Source organism: Anarrhichthys ocellatus, unplaced genomic scaffold (assembly GCF_004355925.1).
Source record: "Anarrhichthys ocellatus isolate YVR2014 unplaced genomic scaffold, GSC_Weel_1.0 scaffold76, whole genome shotgun sequence".
In the NCBI taxonomy this organism is placed as follows: domain Eukaryota; kingdom Metazoa; phylum Chordata; class Actinopteri; order Perciformes; family Anarhichadidae; genus Anarrhichthys; species Anarrhichthys ocellatus.
The window spans coordinates 1,119,493-1,132,240 of NW_022280106.1; the positions used below are offsets into that span (position 1 = coordinate 1,119,493).

At 45.8% G+C, this 12,748-nt stretch overlaps 1 protein-coding gene across 1 annotated transcript in view; it reads right to left on the reverse strand.

Moving 5' to 3' along the window:
• The window catches only part of fasn (fatty acid synthase), a 70,464-nt gene that overhangs the window by 14,845 nt on the left and 42,871 nt on the right, over positions 1–12,748 (reverse strand). The window contains exons 3-22 of the mRNA XM_031873869.1: positions 12,109–12,261; positions 11,821–11,994; positions 10,616–10,816; positions 10,082–10,204; positions 9,027–9,142; positions 8,760–8,894; positions 7,694–8,156; positions 7,011–7,198; positions 6,219–6,408; positions 5,634–5,728; positions 4,931–5,065; positions 4,407–4,610; positions 4,036–4,151; positions 3,756–3,931; positions 3,460–3,651; positions 3,239–3,319; positions 1,879–2,064; positions 1,576–1,755; positions 580–783; positions 79–395 (exon numbers count right to left, since the gene is read on the reverse strand). Coding sequence (XP_031729729.1) covers positions 79–395; positions 580–783; positions 1,576–1,755; positions 1,879–2,064; positions 3,239–3,319; positions 3,460–3,651; positions 3,756–3,931; positions 4,036–4,151; positions 4,407–4,610; positions 4,931–5,065; positions 5,634–5,728; positions 6,219–6,408; positions 7,011–7,198; positions 7,694–8,156; positions 8,760–8,894; positions 9,027–9,142; positions 10,082–10,204; positions 10,616–10,816; positions 11,821–11,994; positions 12,109–12,261 — 3,629 coding nt within the window. The remainder of the gene's footprint in view (positions 1–78; positions 396–579; positions 784–1,575; positions 1,756–1,878; positions 2,065–3,238; positions 3,320–3,459; positions 3,652–3,755; positions 3,932–4,035; positions 4,152–4,406; positions 4,611–4,930; positions 5,066–5,633; positions 5,729–6,218; positions 6,409–7,010; positions 7,199–7,693; positions 8,157–8,759; positions 8,895–9,026; positions 9,143–10,081; positions 10,205–10,615; positions 10,817–11,820; positions 11,995–12,108; positions 12,262–12,748) is intronic.

A 12,748-nucleotide genomic window follows, 5' to 3' on the forward strand; every position in this document is an offset into this window, starting at 1 on the left:
TTGTGAGACTTAATATAGCATTTGGATAAAATTTGCCCAATTTCTTCTGTTGTGTCTTTATCTAGTATTCAGTCTTACCTCGAGGACTTTGATCTTGCCGGGCGTGCTGTTTTCTATGGTGGTGTCCAGGCAGTGTCTGAGGGCTGGGCTGTCTAGCAGGCCCTGCAGCAGGCCGTCCTGCAGCAGACACGCCCTCTCCTTCTCCACAGTCTGTTCCAGCTCGGATCGGAGGTTCCCGTTCAGCTCCAGGCCGCAGAGCAGGGCCAGCAGCCGCACCAGCCCGGGCTCCGGGGGCTCGGGGCTGGGAAGTGGGCCGTCTGACTCCCCCTGTAGTCCGGGGATGGAGAGCTTGACACCGTGAGGGGCCAACTTTTTCTGCAGTCTATGGGTCAAACCTGTTGAGTTGGACAAAGACTTAGAAGGACATGTGGAGGCAGATGGAATCTCAAAAATATACACACTCTTTGTTTTAATTAAAGCGTGAAAAGGTGTGCATTAAATACCTATTTTAAATAGCTTCAAAATGATTTAAAAAAAGAAATCTGTCAACTAAAGGGATGAAAAGTGAGTCTGCTGTACCTTTACAGAGCCTCAGCTGCTCTGCAAGTTTCCCATTGGCTGTCAGGCACTCTGTGTCCATATAAGGAACAAACACAAACTCCTCCAGGGTGGGGGGGCTCTGCTGCTGCTGTCGACGGGGGGCCACAGTGGCGTGAAGACCGCATATCTGGACTCCACCGGCAACAATGTTGTCGAGGCAGCGGTTTACGCGGACATCCATAGCTACGGGAATGAGAGAGAAAAGTTACCAAAGTTCTCCAACACATTTGACAAGGGACAGGTGAATGGAGGAGCATTGGATGCATCGTCACCACTAGATGCCACCAAATCCTACAAACTGCTCCTTCAAAAGCAGCGTGTTTACTCCTATACAGCTGAAAGCAAACATGAAACCAAGAAATTAGGCATCTTAAAAGCACAAACAGGGACTCAGGAAAGAAACTAAACTTCAAACCATAGAGATTCAGTTTGAAGCTGCAAACGTAACGTGAGAACGTCTTTCTTTCTTGTCTCCTGCAAAGAGTTCAGTCTCGCGTCACACATGCTTGTTTGAGGGGGAGAAAGGGGATCGCCACGGGTTGGCCGGAACCCACTTGAGGGCTGGTGAGGTGCACTTTGGCCTGGCTACGGAGATGGTCCATTTCCGGTGTCGGCACAACTTGCCGCACTTAAACTGGCATTGGAAATCCCAATGAACGAGCTAAAAGTGCTAATAGAAAAGCAGTAAAATAGTTTTAACCGGTTATGGTTAAAACAGTAACCGTCACTGTTTTAATGTTAGTGTGATGAAATATATATATATTCCTAAAACATCATCAGACTTTAACGACATATGATCACTTCATCACCATGTTAGCCACTAAAAGTTAACCAATGATTATATGGCTACATAATGCTGACACTGAATCAGCTGTACTAGAAATGATGACACTCAGATGACGTCTGGTGGTGGCGATATCATCCATGTAGATGAATGTGCAGAGAATCAGTTTGGACTAGAATGATAACACACACCTTGTTTTCCATCAGTGTGCTGGCGGACCTTCTCCAGATGGACAGCTGGATCAACACACACTGAGCGGATCCTGGTAGGCAGACGCAGACTACGCCCTGACAGCCCGACCACAATCATCTGCAGCATGGTGTCCAGAAAGGTCACCCAGTTTCCTGTCCACTGCAGTTTGCCGCTGTCTCCTGGAAACAGCCAATCACATGACAGCTGCCAATCAGCAAAAACACTGCAGAATACTAGAGCGATGTGGTGAAATACATGAGAACAGTGCCGTGTTACACTATTGTCTATTGTCACAAACACACCTGCATTGTTGGACTCCAAGATGCCTTGGAAGGTCTTTCCATAGTCATAGCCGCGCAGTCGCAGCTCTTTGTAGACATCATGTGCTGTAAGCTTCATTTTGGGGTCATCATCGTTGTTGGCAGCTTGCTGACTTATCTGACTATGGAATGAATCGAGGACTGCGTCCTCCAGAATGCTCACCTTACCTGAAAATCACATGTGGAACAAGAGCAGAAGGCAGAGATTGGTGGGAAGACTGGATGATCTTCTTGATGAAAAGTGGGGCCCTGGTCTAACTAGCTGCCTTACACTTTTCCATTGTGGGAATGTAAATAACAAGCACTCACTGCAGCTACTACACCTGACGCAGAGGGAGTCTAGAGTTAGTGGGACACTCTGACACTCACTATCATATCATTCATTGGAATTGCTGGCTGACGCTTATGGTGCTGCATAAACGCCGGTTACTTATGTTCCATGGAAACATCATAATGTGATCCACGCCAGGATAAAACTCATACCTGTGACCGGCAAACAAATACTAAGTGCTTCACCAATTCTAATGTAGACCCAAAGAATGCACTGTGTATAGTATAGAAACAAATATCTCAAAATACAATTAGAATAAAATAAAGGCTGGATCATAAAACGTGGACAGGACAGCCTCAATTGAAGGTCAGTTACTTATAATACCTGCACTTCAGACATAAAGTCTGATTTATCAGAAACCTGGATAATGTTGGAATCATCGTATGTTTCATATCCTATCCCACATACGAGCAAGACCACGACAAATCACAACAGAGACTCTAGTGCTGGTAAAGTACAGTGTATGAAAATAACGATGCACATGAGTATCACAATATTATGTTTTGTGATACTGTATTCATTTAGATACACTGCATTTTTCACTGTATCATTAGTTTATATGCAAAGATTTGTGGCAGACTGACTCAGACTGGATGTTACAGCAACTGTGATAAATGTAAATGCAGATGTCACTGTTCTGATTGCAGTACATTTTTTTTAACTCAGATGAAATGCATATAGGGTGTGTTGTTTATACTACGACAGTTTTCCTAAAATTAGATTTTTTTTTTAAAAGAAAGAAAATCGCAATAAATAGCCTTGCGAACATACCGGGTTACCATTCAATATATTGAATGGTAACCCGGTATCATGATATGTTTTGTATCACTAGGTTCTGTCCAATAGCTCTCCCTGTTGGAAAGGTACTACAGGATGTTGATGACATGACACATCCCAGAAGTAAAGCTGAATTAAGTTCAATCTAAAATAAAATACTATGAAATTCTAATAATTGTTATGAAACATTACAATAACAAGGTGAGGATGTCTGTCTGTATAAAAACTACATACCACTGACAGCCAGGTTTCCATTCTCTGAAACCTCAAACCTGTTGGTGGCAGGCATGAGGTGCACCTTCAACTGGACCGAGCCTGAGAAAAGAGAGCGAGAGAGAGAGGCAGTCAGAGAGGCCATCAGAGACTCAAACCCCCCCCCCCCCCCCCCCCCCCCCCCCCCCCCCCCCCATTCCCTCCACCACCCCCTGCTCACAGCCCTGCTGCTCGGCTCTCACCACTCTTTGGCAGGATGGTGGCCCTGTGGATGGTGACGTCCTCAAAGGTTACAGGGGTGCTGTCCATGACGACCCCCAGACTTCTCACCAAGGTACGCCAGGCCAGCACCAGGTAACCCGTCGCCGGGTACAGGACACGCCCATCAATACAGTGTCCAATCAGGTAGTAGTCTGTAGACTCTGGGTTTATGTCTGTTGGGCAAATGATGAAATGAAAAGAGAAAGCGCCGTCTCACGGTGTCTTAATATGACACAAGGGGGCAGATGCAGAACTTATCTCGATGTGCTTTTCTCACCGATATTATAGACAGTGGCTGAATTGGATCCTCCTGAGCCACAGGAAAAATCCTCTACCTTGGGGACATCCCAGGTCTGGGCATGGTCCCACTGCACCAAGGGGGAGATCAGAGGGGTACCGACCGGTACGGGGTACTTCACCACTGGGCCGAGGCCATTACCATCCACATTGATGCTAAAGGGGAGCATTAAAAAAATAATTCTTATCTCTCTGAAAGTGCTTCCAGGAGCAAAACAACAATAGTCACCAAACGCACAGAGAGTGAGGCAGTTACTGACCCGTTCATGTAGACTTTGCCAATGTTTGTGAGGAAGAACTCAAGGTTGTTGGTGTGGCCTCTCTTCATCAAGGGTAGGATGGAACATGTATGCTTCAAGCTACGCTTCAGGATGGCCTGTGCAGACAACATGTGTGGAAGATGTTAAGTTCATAAGCTGCAGGCTCAGCTTTAATAATAGCCGTCATTGAGGTTCACTGAGTCGGGTCCTACTTTTAGGCCGAGGAATAAACGTATTCTATCAACTTTCTTAACTTCAGGAATGACTCATCTCTGCTGATACTCAGGAGAGCTGCAGAGCTGTCCTAACCTGTTAGTCACCTGCAGACTGTGGGAGGAGACATGTTAACTGATGACCTATGGAGTTCCTACCTGCAGCAGAGCATGAGGAGCTATCTCCACCACCACGGCGTTTTCAGGCACCAGACTGAGGCCCTCGTGGAACAGCACGGGGCTCACCAGGTTGTTGACGTGGTAGTCGGCCGAGCTGTACTGAGCCAGAGGAGAGTCCCACTGAGACCGAGGGATGCTGGTGCTCACCCAGCGGGGAGAACGCTGACGTGGCTCCTTGATCACCTACACACACGAATGTATGTGTACCATGAATATTCAAATACTTTATGATAATGATGAGAATCTGACAGTGAAGAAAGACAAAGGTTTTAGATATAAAGCAGCTAAAATAGTGCAAGAACCTTTTGAAAAATATGTCAAAAAATTATTCATTAATTTGCAATAAATAAGCCAATAACAATAACGTAGCAAAGATAGTGCATTTCATATATAACTACACCAGATGGGAGTGAGAATCTGTTTCCCAGTTTCCCCAGTAGGCATCACTGTAACAGCAGGAGCTGCACTGCTGTATGCTGTAGAAACACAGCAGAGCTTGGTACCTTCTTCAGGGCAGCCAGCAGGGTTGGAGCGATGGAGGCCATGTAGTGGGAGTGGAAAGCCACACCAGCGCTGCGTACCTCCTTTGCAAACACTCCCTGCTCTTTCAGCTCAGACACAAATGTACTGACTGCTTCCTGATGAAACAAACACACACACACATACACCTGTCAAAACACAACACCCTGCACCAGGGAAACTACATGCTTACAATAGATAATAGACTTGCTATTGTGCTGGTACAACCTTACACTTTTTGACATTGCTGAAGCATCCTGCAATCCTTTGTGTTGTTACTGCTAAGATAGTTCACAACTAGCTGTTGGCCATCGACTACATTCTTGTTCCCGTTTGTCCTCCCTCAGAAACAGTTGATCCACATTCAGTCTGACAGGGAAGCTCTTTTAGGTTTGCCATGTGCACAAATTTCCACAATACTGTTTCCAAAGCTGCAGTGTTCAGTTAAAGAACTGGGAACATGAACGTCTTCTCATGAAAGTATCAAGTACATTACAGAGTTTCCCTAACTTTACAATTTCTAGGACACAGACACAAATCCTGAAAAACAAGCAGAAGTACAGAATCTACACCATTTGAGTGAATGGAAATAAAAGCTTTAAATTCGGAGTGGTCAGAGTGTGTGAAACGCAGGTTCTCTGTGTGCTAACGGGGCTATAAAAGACAAAGTCTGACAGAATGTTTGACCTGAGGACCGGAGATGGTGACGGTATCCTCAGAGTTGTGGCAGGCTGGGACCACTCCCTTAGGACACTGAGCCATACACTCCTCCCAGGTCAACCCTGGAACAAACACAGCAAGCACCAAGGGAAGAGTTATGTAACAATTGTGTTTTGTGGAGCAAGAAGATATGTATCAGCAGTTCACAATAAATGAGCTGCTGTATATGCTTCACACAGATAAATTATTTAATTTATTTTATGAAAACCCCAAATAATGAATCCTATCAACAGAAAAATAAAAGCTTGACCGATAACGTCAGCCAGGCCGATATAACTGGAGTTGTTCTGATACCGATACCAGTATCAGAGATTCCTCTGATACAGTCTACAATGCTGCATCTGGTATTGGCGAGTGTATCCCAGACATGGTCTTTCTGCTGTCTGAAAGCTTGAACAGGTCAACATAAAAGTCAAAACTGTGAAACCCTTCTTTCCAGGCCAATAAAACTGAACTTCATTTCAGACAGACAGTTGACATACTTGGACTCAAGAGGTTTTTATTCATGATTTCATGATAGCAGCTGTTGAAATACGGTAAAAAATCTCTTACCGACGGCAGCCATGCCTCCTGGAGGAAGGTTGGCCTCCTTGATGCAGCGGCCTCTCCAGTAGGCAGCCAGGACGGCCTCGGTGTGGCTGAGGGAGCCGTCAGCGTAGCCACAGGCCAGCTCTCCCACCGAGTGGCCCACGATGCCGTCGGGCTGCAGGCCCAGCTTAGTGAGCAGGTCGATCTCAGCTATCTGGAATGAGCCACACAACACACATGTTAATCATGATTATATAATCACACTGTCGGGTTTTGCTTAGTGTTGGTTATGTGTAACTCAAAGTTAGTGTTGCCTATGTGGGCCAGGACCCTCTTGAAAGCAAGATTTTTAATCTCAATGAGGCTTTCCTGCTCCAGCTTACATGACAATGCATCAAAATGAATGTGACAAGGATGGATACATGTTACACACAGCACTTTTAAAGATTCCAGTAAGGACATTAAGTTTTAGATAATAAGAGGGAGCAAAGGAAAAAGAATATAAATAAGAATAAAACAGGTGGCAAACCCTTTCCTGTGGTTGAGGCAGCCCTTGAAACAGGTTCAAACATGGTTTAAACGGCCGTTATGATTATATTATATCAGGATAAAGCCCTTGAGATAAATCACCTCTGAGATTTAGCAGGATATCAGTAAGCTCATAGGTACATGTGGATCTTTTTAGATTCCAAATCTGTAACTTTAGGTCAAATAGTCACATCAGCACTTTGTGTGAAGAGTCCTACCCTACAGTCCATGTCAAAATGACACCAATTAGCCAGGGTTCCTACATCAATCACGGTGTCCGTGCTCTACCTGTATGGCGGCGAGGCCGACAAAGGCGAGAACAGTGTCCTCAAAAGTGGCTTCGTCTGCGTCCATGAGTAGGCGAGACACAACCAGGCCGGTCTCCTTCAGGGCTGCGTCTGATCGCAGGATGGACTCTCTGAAGTCTGGCAGCTGCATGAGACTGCGGCCCATACCGGCCCACTGTGTTCCCATACCTGTCAATGCAACACACTGTCACGCACACGCACTTTCATCCAGCAACACGCCCATCTGTCTGAAGAGATCTGAATTCATCAACAGTCCCATTCCAGACATCAATAGTTATTATTGTCTGAGCGGGCAGTATCAATAATGTGCCAACAATCCCAATAGACAAATGACAGTAGACTTTAGCAACCATTCTATGTGCCTGTGGAGACTGAGTTCTACAGAACAGTTTAATGGGTCGGTTCACCCAAAGGACTAATCATCACTTTGCACTAGTGGTACCTGTCGCTCTACACACATTATTTTGGTTTGTGTTCAGGTTTCGAGACAGTCGTTTCTGGGATTTCTGCTTTCCCCACAATACGATTCCAGTGAATGGAATTTAATTTGTGTTATGAAAAGTGTAAATAAAGTCGTAATGATCTTGCTCTATGGATGACAAAACCCCAACAACAAACTGGAACCTGTAATTCATCCAGCTGTTTATTTGTCGGATGACTCACCTGAACAGACGTACCAGAGCGGCCTGGCGGTGGCCTGCACCTGCTGCACCTCCTTGATGTCGCTCTGAGAGCCCATCAGAGCGTAGCCTCGGTAGGGCATACTTGCAGCAGGAGCTCCTGAAAGCTCATTAAGCAAAGACAGGAAGCTGTCATCTGCTGTGTGTTCCTTCCCCTTTTGGAGCATGGTCTCCACGGCGGCCTCTGTGCGCCCACAGGCCTGGAGCAGCCTGGGAACCGTCCTGGGTGGCGCAGTCTCGTCGGTTGGTTTCTCAGCTGGACGAAGGATCACGTGAACATTTGAACCTCCAAATCCAAAGGAGTTGATGCCTACGATGCCGCCTCGGACGGGAATAGGCCGGTCAACGACTTGAACCCGCCCATCGGAGAGGGCTGGAATGTCAGGGTTAGGACAGCTGAAGTGCAGGTTGGGAGCCCAGAGTCCTCGCTCCAAAGAAAGCAACACCTGTGTGTGGGGTGAAAAACGAGCAAGAAATTACAAAGAGACGAAGCACAATTTAAGTATGGCAGAAATAAGTAAAGCTGCTCATTATCTACTATTTTTCTCTTTAGTCGATTCGGGGCCTCCTTCCTTTTTGGAAATGTTTCCTGCAGTTATGATCACTGCAATATATTTCTCTCAAATGTTTATCACCTCCTATGAAGAAGTAACACATCTACTTGTCACTTTTCGTGTGAATGTCTTCCAGAAGAGGCAGGAAGAAAGTGCGTTCCCAATTCTCCAATTCTCCAAATTTTCATGCTGCCCTGAGTGTGACTTTCCCCAAGTCGGTTTATACGGAAGGAGCCTGTTATGTTCTTTGCAACTCTACACATAGAAATGGCTGCTGCTCTGACCAGCCAGCTACGATGATTTAAATGGGAATCTGCGTTCTACTCCGACACTATTTTTCTACAAAAGACACAGAGGTCCTGCAGACTAGAAGAGGCTACCACGACACGTCGTCTAGTCACAACATATCAATAAGAATTACATTGCAAAAGAACAAAAAGTGTTGTTGTTCTGAATCTTCAGAGCAGCCAATAAGAGGAGAGCTGTCACTCTCACCTTAGCCAGAGCAGCCAGACCAGAGGCCGGTTCGGGATGGCCCATGTTGGACTTGGTGGAGCCCATGAGCAGAGGCTCTCGCTCTGATTCACAGAAGACACCGACAATGCCGTTCACTTCCTGTGGGTCGCCAACCTGCACGCAGAGAAGCCACAAAGGTAAGACCCTCCTGGACAGTGATTTGTCATCTTCTTATCAAGTATCTGTCTTGTGACGCAGAGAGCAGCACTGAAAACAGGCTGAACCTGGACTGCTGTGAGCACTGACCTTTGTTCCCGTGCCGTGGGCTTCCACGTATTCCACCTGCTCTGGAGATATATTCGCCTCCTGGTACAGAGAGCGAACCAGCCTCTGTTGCATCTCACCTGAAGGGAACGTTACACCTGAGGAACCGAGAGTGGACAGGTGTCAGGACAGGTGTGCTGCACCACACAGAACTGTTACTGCACTCACACGGTCACATCACAGACCTACTCTCAGATCACTGGGTCACACATGAACCCAACAAAGACCTTACAAGAACGTGTACAACTAAAGATGCTGTTCTCTATGTGGTGATATTGCTTTAAGGAAAACTAGAATTGTTTATTGTTTTCAGTGGCATCAGTAAAAATAGGGCCAACAAGTCAAGAAAAAAAAGCAGTAAGGGGACCAACAGTTCTTCCAGATTATCTAAATGACACTGGATGTAAACTGGAAGGAGTGCATGACATGTTGGTAATACGTAGAGTAGGTGAAGGCCCCGTGGGAACCATCTGAACCAGCAGGTGAACTCCACCCTTCCCTGATGTTGGGGTTCATGCAGAGCAGAAGAGTGATTAGGAAAGTTAGAGGAGGAGTAATCTTTTACTTCAGCTGCTGAACGGCTCGTTGACTCAATTTAACTGGTTAACGTTAAAGCCCTCATCCACTCGGTGGTCTCCTGTATTCCTCATTTATTCATCGTGCACTTGTTCATTAGTTAACAGTTGTGTGTATCATTAGCAGTTAAATAAACGTTTCATTGATTAAAAATAGTTGATAACGTGGTTTGTGTGTATGAAGGATTACGGTCAACGTTACTTCCAGATTGATATTGAAATATATAAGTGGCATCAAAGGTGGTGCCCCGAGGTGGAATTAATGCAAGCTAAATAGTTACTCAGTATTAATCCTGACTACGTCATCTTTTGTACCAACTAATGCGTTCATGCTACATAATGAAGTTAATTGGCTGATTCATTCAAATTTAAGCATTGAAAAAGTTCTATGTGGATCGTCACCTCTGTGTAGCATACAGTACTCTACAGGTTCAGTGCTGGGATGTCAGTGTGCATCCTCACCCTGCTCTTTGTATCCATCTGTGTTGTTGCCAGCGTTGACCACTGTGGCATAGACCCTCTTAGCTGCCGACCGCTTGGTCAGCAGCACCACCACTGCAGCCTCAGAGCGGCAGTATCCATTTCCTGATAGAAGTATAAACCATGTATAAGTATACACACAAGTGTAAGTTATACATAGTTAAATCAGTATCTATACTCTGTGAGGTTTGTTAGATGCTGCTGATGTAAACATACTGAGGCACGTTACACATTGGATTAACAGTGTTGTGCAATATTTCAAAGGGGACCTCAAGCACAATTCAAAACCAAAAAATACAATTATTTTTAAACATAAATAATGTATGATTAATAATTATGAATTCATGTTCAAACTAATCAGCCAGCCAGTCGAGGTCCAGTTTGATAAATATTTATATATATTTAATAATTATAATATTTAAATCATATAAGATTATACTTAATCTGAGCCACAGATTTGAAAACAAAAGCCTTTATTAGATAGCCAGAGACGGTGGAGAGTAAACAAGTAGAGACCTGATGAGTCAAAGGACTTGCAGGTGCCCTCAGGACTGAGCATGCCCAGTTTCATGAACTGCACCGAGGTGTTGGGCTTGAGCAGCAGGTTGACCCCCCCCACCAGAGCAGCATCACAGTGGCCCTGGCGAATGGCGTGGAAGGCGTTTTCTAAAGCCAGCAAGCTAGAAGAGCAGGCTGTGTCGATGGCCGTGCTGGGGCCTGGAGGAGAGGAGAGGAGAGGAGAGGAGGATTAGAGCTTGAAACCATATTTGCAGAACAGGATACCCAGGAGTTCATTCAAACAGTGGAGTTGACTGAATTGACTTCAAACTAGTGAACTCAAACAGTGGACGCCTAGTAAAGGTAAATCTGCATTTACATCATGATCCAGGTCTGCTGGAAGACAATCATGCTGACGTCAGTGGAATTCTGTCAGCTGTGTATAAGATGATTTGTACAACACTGTACATCAGTGAGACAGACCCATGACCAGTGAATAAAGTTCATTCAAAGTGATCCAGTGGCTCCATAAACAGGATCTGTCACTGTTACTATATACTATATATATATGCTGAAGGGAATCTAACACTGGTTAGAACTGCACAATGCGTTCAAGAGTTGTGACAGTTTGTGTGAAAAGACTCAATTAAGATAACAGGATATAAACAACATGACATGGAACATGTTCTGAATGGATATGGGGAGGACTGGAAGAGGATCCTCTTAAACCGTGGAATCCATGAACACTTTGTAGTAGCTTGCATTACAGGAGCTCTGAGCTCGACCACATTTCACCACATGGTGGCAGCGTTGGATCCAGGAGGACCACGCTAAACAGAGTTCTAAGCCACACAGCAGCATGTTAAAAACAAGTGACACTGGGAGAATATCAGACAGCGAGTATTCATGTGTATGTGTATGTAATGTCAGTGTGAAGTCAGGGATTAGGAGAAAGAAAAACATGAATGAATGACATTGGAATCAAACCAGGAAGAGATAGCTGTTAAGACATAATGTGCTGGGTGAGAATCATCTACTGCAATAAGCAGGACTCCGTCTTGGAGTCTGCGGTTTAGTTCTGATAAAATAGTCCTCATTAGAACAGAAAAAGTGCAAAGATGGCCTGTGATGTCTCCCGCATAGTCCGTTGTGTGTGTGTTTCAGAGCTGGTCTGTTACTAGACCAGCATCAAACTAACAGCCAGAGAATGAGTGTGTGCGTACCGCTGAAGTCGAAGAAGTAGGAGAGTCTGTTGGCCAACATGGCGCGCTGGCAGCCCGTCATGCTGTAGCCCAGCAACTCCTCTGGATCTCTGCTGAACGCCTCGCCGGCCTCCGAGCCGCTCACCCCGATGTAGACGCCCGTCTTACTGCCGCGCAGTGCGGCCGGGTTCAGTCCTGCGTCACAACATGTCATCGGTTTTCAACAGTGTTGACTCACTCAGATAACGAGCTATTCTTAAACTAAATCACAGATTAAAAAATAAAAGCTATTCTCTTCAGTTTCCTCACCTCCATCTACAATGGACTCGTAGGCGATCTCCAGCATGAGACGGAGCTGGGGGTCCATGGTGTTGGCCTGTTTGGGATGGACTCCGAAGAAGGCTGTATCGAAGTGGCTGATGTCCTTCAATTTACCGTTCCTCTTTGGAAGACCATGCAGACCTAGAAAAGAGCAAGAGAGGAGAAAAGTCAGTTTGAGACTAAACGTAACTTTCAGGCTATAACATAAGAATGAGTGGCCCGTTTCAGATGGCTGTCAAATCAGGGTTGAATGTGGGCGCTTGGTGCAGAGTCAGTGTAGGTAACAAGGAGTGGGACACAACATGATAAGCGTCCATGTATGAACTGAAGTATAATATTATTAGGATTATTTTAATTGTGGTTAAAACTGGGACAATTTGGGAGTGAAGTTGACTATTGGGTCATTTTAGTGTTTAACAGATATTTGACAGCTTAAAAACGATCCCAGGCAAAGCTGGACGTCTGGTCAGCGAACTCACGGACCTCCTGCACCGGCACACCCCTACCCACAACCTCTGATCCACCGTCGCCCCTCTCACCCGGCCCAAGCACCAGACCTGGGGGGGGGGGGGGGGGGGGGGGGGGGGTCCCCCCCCGTGCCCCCCCCCCTTTCTACCCCCCCCCCCCC